Source organism: Xyrauchen texanus, chromosome 4 (genome assembly GCF_025860055.1).
Source record: "Xyrauchen texanus isolate HMW12.3.18 chromosome 4, RBS_HiC_50CHRs, whole genome shotgun sequence".
Taxonomy (NCBI): domain Eukaryota; kingdom Metazoa; phylum Chordata; class Actinopteri; order Cypriniformes; family Catostomidae; genus Xyrauchen; species Xyrauchen texanus.
This window is the reverse complement of record NC_068279.1, coordinates 53407976-53424633: the sequence shown is the minus strand read 5'-3', so window position 1 is coordinate 53424633 and position 16658 is coordinate 53407976. Positions and strand designations below refer to the sequence as shown.

At 40.4% G+C, this 16658-nt stretch overlaps 1 protein-coding gene across 1 annotated transcript in view; it reads right to left on the bottom strand.

The window, feature by feature from the left end:
• Positions 1-682: 682 nt before the first annotated feature.
• Positions 683-16658, bottom strand: part of pappaa (pregnancy-associated plasma protein A, pappalysin 1a) — a 173823-nt gene continuing 157847 nt past the window's right edge. The window contains exon 23 of the mRNA XM_052118971.1: positions 683-2915. Within this exon, the coding sequence (XP_051974931.1) occupies positions 2811-2915 (105 nt within the window). The 3' untranslated portion in view covers positions 683-2810. The remainder of the gene's footprint in view (positions 2916-16658) is intronic.

Genomic DNA, 16658 nt, shown 5'->3' with positions numbered 1-16658 from the left:
CGTTTATGCATGTATATAAATCTAATGCTGACTCTTCACATATATCTAGAGAGTTGCGCGACATGCGAATGAAGTGAAAAATCACGCATCAAATAACTGTTTAATTTAGAGTAGAGGTGCTTATTGATGTTTTAGGAGAGCTGTATGCCGGTATGAATGTAGAAGCACATCCTGGATTGATAAACTCTCTGCAAAACGTTTCCCAGCATATTCTAAATCTGTGCGAGTCAGAGCGTTCTGAGGTGGGACATCAATCTGCTTCCGATAATACTGTTGAGCTCTCCACCAATGATGCACTGGAGCTCCGCAAGCACCGCCTCCCTCATTTACATGTTGCACACAGAAAAGTAAAAATAAATACATGTATAAATAAATAAATATATATGGGAATATATAAATATGGAAATAAATATATGTGGGAATAAATAAATATAAAAAATAAATTAACACATAAATAAAAAAAATATGCAAAATAAATGAATAAATAATTAAAAGCTAAAAAGAATAAAAATAAAGTTAAAAATAAATATAGAAAATAATAAAGAAATAAAGTCATACAATAATAAATTCTGGAATAAATGTAATTAAAAACTAATTATATATGTTTTATCAAGACATTTATTCCTTTATTTTTGTATTATTACATTTATTCATTTATTATTTATGTATGTTTAGTCCTCCATATTATGTCATTGATTTATGGTTAATTTTGTATGGTTAAGCTATGTCTATGGATAAGCTATATGCTATTTTCAAAAGCGAGTTGTTTACAGAAAGGTTTTTTGGCAGCTCATCCGAGGCACAAGAAAGTGTGCCTGTAACATTTTAACTTCAGTTTCAAAGGGGCCAGCAACACTTAATAGTGGTTAATGCATTGGCACATACTGTATATGTTAATATACTCTTTTGGAAAAGTGTTTTAGACTGGCGTCAAATTGTCTGAGATTATTATTCTATATTTGATGTTAGTTAAAATGTTTTGAAGCACACTATCTCAAATTAACCTATTGTAATCTATAAGAACCCAACCGATCCCCTTGTATTTACAGTATCAAGGTGAATAATAAAAATAAAAAACTCTTAATTTGTATCGATTTTAAGAAATTAGAGCTGAAATCAGATTAAAAAGGAACAGTTCACCCAAAATTATTTACTTATGTGTTCCACAAATAATAGTGTATGTTCTGGAACAACATAAGTAGAAATTTGTATGATTCTTCATGCTCCTATTTTCCAATATGCCAGTTCATTGTGATCATGTCTGTCAAGCTCCAAAATAAAAAAATTAAAAAAGCACATTGAAAGTAGTCAATGTAGCCATACAATGGCTTTGTGTGAGGGACTAGGTTGTTATTTGCTGAAAATATTCCCCATGACATTAAATAGTCATGTGGACTACTTTTATGATAGTTGTGTTTTTATTTATTTATTTTGCCCTTTTTAAGCTTGGCAGTCCTGGTCACTATGAACAGTCATGATGTGGATAAAAGCTGTCTGAAGGTTCTATACAATTTTTATTTTTCACAAATAATAATTCTATTTTTAATAATGGTAACTAAATAACAGCATGCGGTGGTTGAATAAATGATAACATTTTTTATTTGTGGCTGAACTAACTATTTAAATAAAATCTAATGTCTTTGATGATGGTTTCTACATTCAAGAGTTTGTGTCTATTTAACATACAATCTTAAGCATTATGATGTATTCTTGAACACTAGGTATTTTTATCACCTTCTGACCAGACATGTTACACTTCTGCACTGGCCCAGTGCTGTAATGGGAGGTCTTATAGTTTATTGACATTGATCAGAGGTAAGTGTTAAGGCAGTCTGACTATTTGACACACTACATCATGGCCTGCAGTTTCCTGTTGTCGGTTGTATGACTAATTAGCAGCAATCATAGCAGCAACAACAGCAGCCATGTTAACAAAACTAATTTCATTCTCGCCTCATTTTTGCACTGAACTGTCTGTGTGCTCTCTCTCAAGCAAGTAGTTACTAAAATTAACCACACATCACACTTATTTCACAGGAAGTCAATAGCCTGCGATGGGAGCTTTGGCTGTTCCCCTTTGACTATTTCTATTCAATACATTTCTGGTGGTTTTGTTCCAGGTACATCCAGAGAAGCGGTTATTAGTCTAAAACTGTCCTTTAAAACAACCTGTGATCATATGATTAGTATAAACCCAACTGTACAGTCCTTTATCTGTGTTTCTGGACAGCGTCTACTTCACCAAAGGGACAGGCGCGCTGCCAACAGGAACAGAGAGAGGGCAGATACAACACTCACTGTTCCTGGGATGACTAAGGTCACATCCAAAAAAACAAACTAAAACAAAACAATCCCCTTAAACTGTTCTCTGTGCATTCATGTGATGTTCGGAAATTCTGTTTCTCTTCTTTTGAGATTATATTTGTTTGAATTTGTCTGCCTTTGGTCTTAATGAAAAAAAAAGAAAAAAAAAAAGAGAAAAGCTCTCTTATTCACACACACATGCCATGCATTTCCAGAGCATTCTCATTATTTTGTCCAGGTTCACTCAAGATGTTTGTGTGCGTGCTTTACTTTTATGTTTTGGAGGTCAATGAGAGACATTGATTCTTCTACAGATGGCAAAAACACTTAAACCCGCTTTGGTCCTTTCTGGGTTCATGGGACTGGGATCCATTTCCAAGCATAGGACACAGCAGGTAGACTGGACTTGAAAAGGGTGAACAGCTATGAGAGTAGAGGTACACCTGTGAAGCAGCAGCAAATCTAGGAAGAATATCCCAGTCCATGCACCAGCTCGGTAGACTGTTTCAGCCCAGCGAGTGCAGGTGCTGGCCCTTTAGGTTGTCCAGGGCGTTGGGGTCCCGGCAGGCACACTCTCTCCGGATATCACAAGACATGGGGAATGGGATCACCTTGGAAGAGAAAAGAAACACATGGTGATGTAATGTTAAACACAAACCTGACCACATGAAAATGTTCACAGCAACAAACTCATAATAAAAAATGACAGCTTGACACTATCTGCAACAACTGTACCATTGGTCAAGACATACTCTGCAATTTGCAATGTCTTAAAAATGTATGCCCCCTTTGCTTGGATTGAAAATAGAATATGAATGTAATTTGGCACTTGATGTCACAATTGAACGCTGGCAGTGCGTCACTGACACCAAATGCTGCAATGTGGCCCCCCTCAAGGCAGGCCTCAGCTGCTTTTCAGGATAAGATGCATCTCCAGTTGCCCAAAACCAGGACCATATGTTCTGTTCGAATTTGTACATTCATATAAAAATGTGTCTGTAGTCTAAGCAGCTGAACAGACTGATTTAATCATGATGTGAATTCATATGTAAAATGATCCCTGTGCACAACAAAGCAGATTTTGTAATTTAAGCATTTAGTACTTGTGTAACATGTATAAAATCTTTTACAAACAAACATCCTGCCTTGTGCCATATACCTATGAGCAGGTAAGGGTTCGAGTCAAGGCCAAAATGGGTGGAATCAGTATAAGTCAGTTAACATTTGGTTGTGTTTAAAAATCCCATGAAATCGAAATCGTCCTTTTATGGCTTTTAGGTCATGCTTGAAAGTTAACAATAAGTTATACCTATAAGAATGGATTGGTATATCAAAAAGCATTTAATACATTTTGACCAGCTTGGTCTAAAGATGATCAAACCCAAATTTGGTGTAGATCCGATAAATATTGTAGGAGGATATGGCTGACCATAGCAAACTTGGTATCAGAGTCATTGACAATTAAAGCTGAGAATTGTTTTTAAATCTTGTTTAAAACACATTTGCCACATTCTTAGAAATTTAATATTTGTGCTCAAGTTGTTTTCATAAATTATAGGAAAACTTGTTTAGCATTTTCTACCAAAACAAAAAAAAAGACTAACCATCAAGTAAAAGGTATTAAAGTACTTGACTTGCACATTAAGTAGATGAGAATGGACACAATAGTTATAGTTTATTATTATATTAAAACCTGACACTAAGGGAGCTCTTAACAGGGGCAGTGACTATGAAACCCTATTCAATCTTGCAAATCAATGTCAGCAATGTGAGCATCTAAGGCCAGTGCCAGTTTCACATAATCAGGATTTTCCAACTAAATGAAAGAGAGAAGACATCTCTCAGCCCATAAACATTGAAAAAAAATCAGCAGCTGCGGCAGAGCCACTGATTCTCTTTTAAGGGAACCAGGGTTATGTAGTAACTTTCCTTTCAAGATGATAACTTCGATGATGAATCAGAAACTGACACTAAAGTAGCCTTATTCAATCACGCAGTAGCGCTGATGTGCATATTAGTCCTTACAGGGAAGTCAAAACCATTGCTGAAGCAACTCCTTCATACTGAAAAATAGGAAGGGGGTGGAAACATAAACCAATGGCTCGATGTCATGACAGAGGCACTAGCCACTATGGATAGTGGGTCACTGCCTCAACACGTAATCCAGGTCAGCTGAAATGCGGAGAGCAGAGCGAACATCTGGCAAAGGGCTTTGTTACCATGACACTAGCCAACAGGGATGAACCAATGGCTTTTGGCACAATGACACTAGCCGACAGGGTAGTGAAAGATTGTCACTTAAGCTCTCATTCACACCACTGGGTATGAAGAAAACACATTTCCAATACCAATACTAACCATCTGGTCAATGATCAACCTTCTTCCTCTGTAAAGTAATGGGAAGAGAGGGAAGATACATGCAGGTTATAAAACCTGGCAGAAGTGTTAGGGGAAGCCCAACCTGCAGCCAGATATACTGTACAGTGTCTTCTAGAGACACGCCCTTTGCCAATGCCCAGGAGGACTCCTGGTCGATTTTATTTATGCTGTGACGGAACAACATGCTGCTCCCGTGGATCATCCTCAGCCCACCTCTTCAGAGCACTGGAGAGGTCTCAACATTAGCAGGCCCAGAAAACCAATCAGCAAAAGTCACCACTTCAAGGTATACAACTGCCACGTTCAGGGGGCTCTAGCCTGTAGTTTGATGTTTAACACTGAATGTGACAACCCAGTTGTGTCAGATGAGCCCCATTTAGAGGCCGGACATGCAGTCTCCACAGCTTCTTGCAAGAGAAGATCTGACCTCAAATACATTTCCCATGGGGGAGCATATAGCAGCTCTAACATTTCTGGGAACCAGTGGAGGCCATTTTGGTGCCTCGAGCAATAATGTCTCCTTGTCCCCTCTTATCTTGTATGACACTAGGTGTAGCAAGCTGACGGGGGAAATGCATACTTGTGTTTTGGAGGCCATTTGTGAGCAAAGGCATGGATGGTGCACCTATCCTGGTGCCAAAAGCCAAAATGTCATTTCCACAGGGCTCCCCAGCCTGCGTTGGATGTGTGAAAACTATACATCTGCCACACCTTGCCAGTGAATCTCGGCTCTCCTCCAAAAAGCTACTGTGGCTAAACAGCAATACGTCACTATGAGGCAATGGTGACCATGGAGCCAAGCATGATGAGGGATCCTCGAGTTGAGCCAGCACTGGAGAGGTCTCATCCATAGCAGGCCCAGCAGGGTGTTAGCAGATCTTGCAGCCATTAAACCCAGCACTCGCTGAAAGTGATGCAATAGCAGGGTCCTACCTAGCTTGAATTCCTACAAGTTTAGGAAAATGGAGTGAATGTGTTTGTCGGTCAAATAAGCCAACATGGCGAGTCGAGTTTCATTCTTAGACATCATCTTGAACAAAGCCTTCCTGAGATCTGATTCTAGGGTCTAAAGTCCAGTATGGGGAATAAACCTCTTATCTATTTGGTGATCAGAAAATAGCTGCTGTTGAAGCATTTCTGTTCTTCACCTGTGGGCATGTTCTCTATTGTGTCTTTGGCAAGGAGTAGCTGCATAGGATCAGCATGTCCCACACTGGTATGGTGGTAGAACGAACAATATTGAACTCTGGTGGCCTCCTTTTTAACACTTACCTTGACTGGATCATGCTCAGTGCCCAGCTGGAAATTCCCGGAAGAACCCACCATGAGTTCAAATGGCCATTCCGAGGACACAGCTTTTGAACTATGCCCTGTGTGTAGAACACTGCTTACCTTCTTGAGGCAGTTGCTCGGTGTAACCAGGTTGGGTAAAGAAATTTGCCAGTTTTTGTGAAGATGTTTGAGCAATTGCATGGAGTTTTGTAAACTTTATCTGGACATGACAAATATTTGACATAGAGCAAAAAAAAAAAAACATTATTACATATTCCACGATCCCGACATAACTTTACACAGCGAGCAAGATAAATATTGCAGGGACACTGAGAAGTGTTCCGGGCCTTTATTGGAGTAGGTGTAGAATGTTCTGTGTATGTAAAATCCCGCTTTGTAGGTGCCGGGCCATCAGGAATGATTGGGCCACACTGAAGGAACTGGGATGAGGTCCAAAAGCACCACCTTCATCTTGGGTGAAGGCCGCTGTGTCTGTTTTTCACCGGCAACTCTGACTCCACTCTGTAGGAAGTCATAGGGTTAGACCTGGCAATGACCTGGCAACATGCCAGGTCATTGCCAGGTCTAAACCCATGCATGTTGTTCAGTTGATTGCTCCCCCAATGTAGGGCGTGAGTGAATCAACTAAATTACCACCATACTGCGCCTTGGAAGGATGTGGTTGTAAGCCAGTGGTTTTATCTTTGCACACTGAAACTTCTTGGTCAAAGTTTTTATTGTGTCACCAAAGAGGCTCTGTTGACACTCTGTTGACGAGGCATCAAGCAGGACAGCTTTGTCCCTGTCACTCACTTCTGAAAAATGTGGCCAGATGGGGCATACTGCAGACACTAGGCTACCCATAGATCTGCTGATGGCTTGCACAGTGGTCTTGGTAGCCCAGAGCGCCAGGTCTGAGACGTGAAGTAGCTCTTAGACAGCTTTGAGGTTTGGACAATTTTCATTCAAGGCTTTCATTAAATCAGCCTGGTAGGCCTTGTACACAGCCATTGTGTGTAGCGCCGCACCAGCCTGACCTGCTGAAGTATAGGCATTATCCAACAATATAAACATTAGCCAACATGGCTTAGTTTTCCAGGCCAGCTTGGAAGAGGAGGGGCATAGGTCTGTTGCTACTGCCTCTTCAACTGGGGGAACATGTGCATATGCCCTAAACACAGTACAGACCTGTGATGTGTAGGCCAGCGATGTTCTGACCAGCTGGTCTTGCAGCTCAGGAAAGAACGGTCCCGAGGGGAACAATCATGGTTGGGAGGGTTACTTTTTAAATGTATTTCACTACAGATTACATGCTGTAAAATGTAATTTGTATCATTAGTAACGTCAGTAACGTATTCTAAATACTTTGGATTACTTCTTCACCACTGGTAGATTGTTTCACTTGTTTTGACTATAAAAACTCTGCCAGTACAGTAAGACAATATACACATGTTAAAAAAACAACCTAAATATCTTATCCAGTGTTGTTTCTAAAACAAGATTAATCAAATTGATCTTGTTTTAAGGATTTTTTTATATTTTTACAGGAAAACAAAAAATTATTATAAAAAATATGATTTTTGCCCTAATATCAAAGGTCTTATTAGAAAAAAAGAAATTATGATCCAATGTGAATTTTCTTATAAATATGATTGTGCCTGGTAACGTGCAAGTAAAAGGGCTGTAAATAGCATTTTAGCATAGCGTAAAGCTAACAATTTACACAAGGTTTATTTATATTTCTTCTGCTCCAAACTTACTTCAAACTTACTTCTCTATCTGCTCGTATGAATGTAACACATCCTAAGACTGTGTTACACTGCTGTTCAAATGCACTTTGGATCACATCATTTATATGAATAAATGTTTTCCATCTGAAAGGACTAAATATTAAATTAAACAAATGACAATAGAATGCAAAGTAATCTCTTCAATAATCAAATTACTTTTTGAATGTAACTGTAAATACCAATTATTTAAATTATAACTGTAGTGGAATACAGTTACTTATATTTTGTATTTTAAAAACGTATTCCCATTACATGTATTTCAGTACTCCCATCCCAGGGAACAATACATGATTATGCTGACTTGATAAAAAAACAGTTCAGTCCAGTCGAGAGCATTCAAGTACGTCTGGCATAGGCCATTCAAGCTTAAGTATCTCAACTGCCCAAATGAGAACTATGATCAGTTCAGTATCTGAAGAAGATATGGCTCAGTTTTCCACCGTTCGAGGGGAAATACTGGCACTCTGCTTATCCACGGGTGACAAATCTTCCTCAAAGTTATCGCACTCTTAATCCCCCCCTCACAGTCCTCCTTCATTTTTAACATTTAGGGAACACAGAATGAGCAAAGTGGGAAGAAAAGGAATTGGCATTCATGCAGACACAGTGAACGCAATTAGACTCCACGAGTGCTGCTTTAGCATGAGCTTTATCAAGCCATAAGACAGTGCTCATGCCCATCCTACACACGGTTGTATAGATCACATGGTGGGAAACACTTGCATAACATTTCATTTTAAAAAGAGTTGCTTCAGCAAGCATGCTCTTTTGCTTAAAATGTACTTTTTTTATGCAACGCAAACACAGAAGTGCTCTGAAGCGGTGGTTCTTTTCTGCCGCACACAATGAGAAAAATAAAACTAGCTTCCACTAACTAGGTGCAGAATGCTCAGTGAAGCATTGGATTATAGTTGTTCCTAAGCCAAACTTGCATTGTCTTGGCTGTGTGCTTTGGGCCATTATCCTGTTGGATGGTGAACATTCGGCCTAGTCTGAGGTCCTGAGCGCTCTGGACCAGGTTTTCATTAAGGATATCTCTGTATTGTGCTGCGTTCAACTTTCCTTCAATCCTGACCTGTCCCCTAGTCCCTGCCACTGAAAAACACCTCCACAGCATGAGGCTACCACTACCATGCTTCACCGATGGTATTGAGCAGGTTATGAGCAGTGCCTGGTTTCCTCCAGACATGACACTTGGAATTGAGACCAATAAGTTCAACCTTCGTTTAATCAGACCAGAGAATATTGTTTCTCACAGTCTGAGAGTCCTTTAGGTGTTTAGGCCCCGCTTCCATCTGGCCACTCTGCCATAAAGCCCAGATCGGTGGAGTGTTGCAGTGATAGTTGTCCTACTGCAAGTTTCTCCCATCTCCACACATGATCTCTGGAGCTCAACCAAATTGACCAGTGGGTTCTTTGTCACCTCGCTTACCAAGGCCCTTCTCTCTGATTGTTCAGTTTGGCCAGGTGGCCAGCTCTAGGAAGAGTCTTGGTTGTTCCAAACTTCTTCCATTTAAGAATGATGGAGTCCACTGTCCCCTTGCAAACCTTCAATTCAGCATTTTATATATATATATATATTCCATGACCAGTACGTAGTGCTGTCCAAAAACTGCACAGATGCTAATCAGAAACTTGTTTGCATGTTACATATAAACAAATCTGATATATCAAAAATGATTTGCCAGCATGGTCAGAAGATGCTCTGCACCAAATTCTGTAAAGCTCAGATTAATGGTGTAGCAGGGCAAGAACAAAGTATTTTTCTCTCTCTCAGAAAATTCTAAATGGTAAAATAGTCAGAAATTGAAACCTGACACTCCTATCCATTCAAGTCTGATTATGCCAAGGAATCAAGGTTCAAAATGTATTAGTATAGACGTAAGTGCATCCTATGGTTTAAATCCCGATTACAAATAAAACCAACAGTTACAGATACTATGCACCATTGGTGATTGGCATACATATTTAAAATGTACAGTTTTTTTCTTCCACAAAAATAGATCAAAACTATTCATAACTGATCTTGCACTGACGGACGTACTAATTTTTGTCCAATGAAATGCTCTCTATAATGAGTACCAAATCATGGTTCATGGCTGGGTTATAAACTCAAGACTATTGGCTATTTAAAAAAAAAAATAAAAAAAGAGGATGATTCCTTTGATATGTCTCCCTCAAACTTCCAGTTTCCATAGGAAATAAATCAACACATAAAAGAAAACTGCCACCTAGTTGTTCAGTAATCCAGTCAGAAATGGCATTTATCAGTAAGAAATGGAAACAAAACATGTCTGTGTGCAGAGAGCTTTCCAAAGCTTTACATATGAAGCCTTTACAAGGATGAACCAGACACATATCAAAATCCCACTGTGTGGCATTTCCTGTCCAGCCGTGTGCCTTCCTTGTCCTTTCATCACTTTCAGATTGGCTTTTTTTCTAGCTTTTGCTAACAGTGTTAAAAAAAACAGCCTAAGGGGTTGTTCACACAGGACACATCCTTGGATTAATAACAGATAGACTAGAGCGCAACAGAATTAAACAGAAGGTGCGTTTATAAGAGCATTAACTCTTAACACCATAGCTAACATAAACATTATGCTTGTCCATATGCAAACATGCTTCTTCCAGCCTAATGATCAGACTGGTCCATTGTTTTAAAACTGACAATGATGCATGTCAAAAACAAAAAGATGAGACTCGCCTCAATGACGTCCTTCTAGCACATATATAGAACAAAAAATAAATGAATTGCAGACGGAGCACAAGTATGCATCCTGTATGAATATCCAATAGGATGGTTTGCTGGTTTTAGCTGGTTTAGCTGATCTCTCAGCCAGACCAACCTGGTATTTAGCTGGGAGACCAACTTAGGCTTGTTTTTCTCAGCAGGGAATACTTTATAGACAATTTTCTCTCCACCCCATAAAGGTAAGGTACAGCACACTTCCCTTTAAAAAACAATTCTACCCTCTAGGACTTTACATAACCTCAAACTTTCCCCCTTTCCTTCCCTCCCATCTCCACTCCTTACAAGCTTTCACAGTTCTCCTTTAGGATGCTCTCTCTCTTTATATCACCGTCAGACTGAGATTGTGGGTGGCAAATTTGACATGGTTTCCGCTGCCCTTGACCCTAGGGTGGCTGGGCCAGCTGCCACATCTGGGGCTCATCGAGGGCACCCCGAGGGTGGCTGAGCATGTCAGTGTGGGGCAGAGGCCAGTTCAGCAAACACACACACACTCCAAAGTTCCCTGACAGACCATGTACGTCATGGCCCTGACCCCCCCACCTCTGCGGAGCACCAGGCAAAATGCATGTATGTGTTGGCCTGCGGTTAAGGGGAAATAGTATAAGGAGGCTGGGGATCGGGGTGCAGCTGGAGCCTTCTAGAACAGACCACGGTATAATGTTGGTCTGCACTGGTGCTCAGCTATGGGTTCATATAGACCATGTCTTTTATAAGAACTTTAACCTTGATTTACTACATTCAAAACAGAGACCGAAGTTGAACGATTACTTAATTTGCCCTTCGTCTTGGTGTTTATGATATCAATTAATGGATCTTGAACCATAAGTGACAAGCTTATGGGATGCAGAATTAATCGATTAATTTAATTAATCGAAAAGGTTACAATTAAAGATGCCCCAATTATCTAATTGTGAAACGTGTCAATTACAGCAGCTAATGTAGGATGAATTAATTTCCTATTTACCATGTTTTTATCCAGCAGTTGAGCATTGTAACATTGTAAATCACAGACCTATCCATTGCTTGTAAATCACAGACCTATCCATTGCCATCAATACTAACTCTGTACCATTTCTTCATTGGTTACTTCCTGTTTTAAATATATAAATACCATACTGTTTCCACTGTCATGTTGCAAAGAATTGCCAGCTTGCCCTGCCTTACCAAGTGGTTTTCCATTGCTGATTGTTTATTTGTTATGACCATTGCCTGTTTTCCTGGATTTACTGCTTTTTGGATACCCATTTGTTTTGTTTGCCTTCTTGGACTGTCTTTTTGGTTTATTGGATTATACCACCTGCATTACGACTACCTCTATTTGCCTGCCGATTTGGATTGTTTGCTTGTGTTCTAATGAACTTCCAGCATATGGATCCTAACACCGTCTCCATGGCCAGTTCATTACGGAATACTTCACCTAACATGGATCCAGCGGAAGTTTCACAGCTCCAGGCTGCATTGATGCACTAGTGCGAGGTATTAAGGGGTTAACAAGACCAGATGAAGAGCCTACGAGCTGCTAACGGATGTTTGACACAATACATTCCCTCACTGCCAGCTCCCCACGCCAAACCGGTAAGCTTTGCTCTCCTTGCTAAGTTTGATGGTTCTGCTGAAAAATGCTAGGGTACAAATCATTTGATCAAGATGCCAGGAAATGTTTGTTCTTGATGTCACTGCTTACCGGCAAAGCTCTCGAAAGGGCCACCACTGTTTGGGATAAAGATACTCAAATCCAGGTTTCATTTGATTACTTCGTTCAATAAATCCAAGAAGTCTGAGTATCCAGCGTGCGGTCAATATATCTCTGTTCAACTACTTCATCTACGCCAGGGTCATCGATCAGCAGCAGATTATGCAGTTCAGTTCAGGTCACTAGAGCTCAGAGTGGGTGGAATGATGTCACTCTGAAGACTGTTTTCCACGAGCGGCTGAACCTGAAACTCAGGACTGAACTAACCTGCAAGGGTGAAGGTATGAATATTTGTGAATATATCACTATAGCCATCAAGATTGATAACCTGCTTCAGAATGCTTCACGCCCTCAGTTATGTTTCACCCTGGATTCTACAGTCTCCGTATTGGCCGAAACATCCACTGTATCACCCAAAGCCATGCATGTTGCTCACACTCGTGTTTCCATGGAGGAATGCCAACATCGATGCGATGAAAACCTTTGTTTTTACTGCGGTTCACCGAGTCATCTCAATGCTTTATGCCCACACAAGAAATCAAGGTTTCCTGAGTCAAGACAGCACATGAGTACTAGGAAAATTAAATCACCCACCTCACATAATTTTCTCTTGCCTGTAGAGATCACCATTGGTGATCATGTAAGATTTGTTACAGCATTAGTGGATTCTGGGGCTGCTGTTAATCTCATTAATCAGGGGATTGTACAAGAACTCAACATACCCACCATTGAATGCTTTCCTAAGCTTAATATCACTGTGGACAACACAACTATTGGTACTGGCATAACCCAAACAGACTGTTCCGATAACAACAAGATCATAATTTTTGAAAATGTTGAAAATATCTCACTATATGTAATCAACTCAACCCAATCACGCTGGCTGAGTTGGGAATGCAAGGAACACCAAGATTTACCCTTGTGCCTTCTTCTCCAGAAAGTTGAACTCAGCTGAACATAACTATGATGTGGGGAATAAGGAGTTACTTTCCATGAGAGCACTCGAGGAATGGCATCGCTGCACAGAGGGGGCAGTTCACCACCGAACACCAGAATCTTGAATATATTTAGGCAGCCAAAAGATTGAATACACACACCAAGCTCGATGGTCATTGTTTTCACCAGTTTCAATTTCACAGTCACTTACCGCCCTGGCAGCAAGAACAGCAAGGCAGATTCTCTTTCACGCAAACACGATCCACCTCACCCAGGGTCCATCCTGCCACCATCTGTCATCATAGCACAGATTAGCTGGAACATAATGGAGAGAATCCAACGAGCACAACAGCATGAACCATCACCACCTAACTGCCCCCCAACCAAGCACTAGGTACTTAAAGCTCTACGTCAGAGGACTATCCAATGGGTCCACTATTCCTTGAGCACAGGACACCCTGGTATCCAAAGAACTGTTACACTAGTACGTAATACTTTCTGGCGGGCATCTTTGATTCATTGCCAGGAGTGTTCCCAATCCAAGACCTCCAGAGAACTGCCCACAGGGTTGCTTCAACCACTGCCCATACCTCAAAGATCATGGTCTCACCTGTCCATCGACTTGCCAAACTCCCATGGATACACAAACATTCTGGTAATCATTGACCGATTTTCCAAATCATGTAGACTTGTCCCTCTCAAGGGTTTACCCACTGCCATGGATACCACTAATGCTTTGCTCCACCAAGTCTTTAGGGTCTATAGATTACCAGAGGACATCGTGTCTGATCATGGTTCATGTCACGAGTTTGGCAGGCGTTCTACAAACAGTTGGACCTTGGGAGGTCCCCAGGGAGATATTATCAGGAATAATGGAATAAGTTTCCACTGCTATGCTGAAGATACACAACTTTATATTTCTTCAAAACCTGATGTGATTTCACAATTCTCTAAATTAGCAGAGTGTATCAATGAAATAAAAGATTGGATGGCCAGAAATTTCCTTCTACTCGATTCTGACAAAACAGGGGTACTAATTATTGGACCAAAAAACTCTGCTAAAGCCGCTAAAATATAATTTGACTCTAGATGGATGTACTGTTACATCATCTTCAACAGCGAAGAACTTAGGTGTTATATTTGATACCAATCTGTCCTTTGAAAATCAAATTACCAATGTTTGTAGAACAGCATACTTCCACCTAAGAAATATTGCTAAATTAAGGCATATGCTCTCTGTTGCTGATGCTGAAAAACTAATTCATGCATTTGTGACCTCAAGACTAGATTATTGTAATGCATTACTGTGTGGATGTCCAGCAAGATCAATAAATACAATACAATTGGTTCAAAATGCAGCAGCCAGAGTGCTAACAAGAACCAAGAAATATGATCATATTAGCCCCATTTTATCAACATTACATTGACTACTTGTTAAATTCCGTAATAATTAAAAAATTCTGTTAACTACGTACAAAGCTTTGAATGGTCTAGCTCCGCAGCACTTAAGTGATCTTCTACCACGCTATATTCCAACACGTAAGATCGCAAAATTATGGCCTGTTAATAGTTCCTAGAATATCAAAATCCACAAAAGGAGGTAGATCCTTTTCATATTTGGCTCCTAAACTATGGAATAGTCTCCCTAACACTGTTCGAGATGAAGACACACTCTCTCAGTTTAAGTCTAGACTAAAGACTCATTTATTTAGCCAGGCATACACCTAATTTATCCTCCAACCCACAATTAGGCTGCTTTAGTTGGGTCTGCCAGAACCAGAAACCAGAAACATTGAGCATGATCTCTATCTCTGCAATAAATTTAATGGCATCTATGCTAATATTATTTTATCTGTTTTCATGTCTCAACCTCGGGACTCCTATCCTGAGATCAACAGAACCGGCTGGATCCAGCTCCATTCCTGCTTCGTGTTAGACTCCACTGCTACATGTCGCTGAATGATGATGACTAAATGCAGTCCGTGCCAGCCAAACATCACTTCAGTCTGTTATGATGGACTTCAGAGGATGAACTGATGCCAACTCCAACCTGCATCACCTCGGTCTATTGATGGACTACGATCTTGAAATGGAATTCATAGTCTAACTATTGTCAACAAAAGCCTTCATCAGCCAATTAACAAGGACAATTGCATCTATGTAAACTTCAGCAATTAATCAAGGATGGACTTCAAAGACATTGGTCATTAATCTTACAGTTCAAACAAAATCGATGTTTAAACACTGACCCTTAACACTTACTTAGATTAATCATTTTAAAACATGACTTTAACTATACATAAGTAATATTTACATTATATTCGTGATGTTAGCCAGAGGGGAACTTGCCCCCACAGTGAGTCTGGTTTCTCCCAAGGTTATTTTTCTCCATTAATCTACATCTTATGCAGTTTTGTGTTCCTTGACACGGTCGCCTACAGCTTGCTCACTGGAGTTATTAATACAATTATTATATAATTATTTTTAAACACGATTAAGAATCATATTTTATCTAATTACACAATGATGATTCATCGACTTTATAGACATTACAGTTTTATCGTTGATCTTCTGTAAAGCTGCTTTGAAACGATGTGTGTTGTGAAAGGCGCTATACAAATAAAATTGACTTTGACCTTAATGTGAGTCTCACCTCTGGTTATCACACTCAGGCCAATGGACAGGTGTAACGTCTGAATCAAAAGATTGGCAGATACCTTTGTAGCTATTGTAGCCGTGAACAGGAGAAATTGAGTGACTTCCTGCCCTGGGCCGAATATGCACAGAACTCCCTCACCCATACTTCTATTGGTCTAACCCCCTTCCAATGGGTGCTGGGCTACCAACCCCCGATGTTCCCTTGGTCAGGAGAATCTTCTACAGTGCCAGCGGTGGAAAATTGGATTAGTTGAAGTGGGAGGGTGTGGGACAGCGCACATGTCCGATTACAGCAAGTTTTCCGAGCTCAATGCTTCTAGGCTGACCTGCGGGGACAGAGGGTCTGCTTGTCCACAAGTGATCTCAAGCTGTGGCTACACTGCAGGAAGCTCAAGTCCTTTCAGAATTATCTATCAAATAAACCTAGTTACTTACCGTTTAGAGCTTCCTGCTAATTACCGTATCTCTCCTTCCTACCATGTGTCATTGCTGAAACCAGTCCACCCGGCGTCTGGCTCTGGAACCACGGATTCAGAGCCTCCACCTCCATTGGAGGTACAGTAGATTGAGTCCCAGCATATATGGTCAGAGAGATCATGGACTCATGATGACAAGGGAGACAAATGCAATACTTGGTGGACTGGGAGGGTTACAGACCAGAGGAGAGATCATGAGTAGCTGCCAAGGACATATTGGACCCAACCCCTCTGTAACATCTGAGGTTGTTTCCCCTCCTACCAACCACCAGAGGGAGCCCACTCACGAAATCTAACTCTGTACCATTTCTTCATTGGTTAGTTCCTGTTTGAACTATATAAATATCATGTTCACGTTGCAAAATATTGCCAGCTTACCCTGCCTTACCAAGCATTTT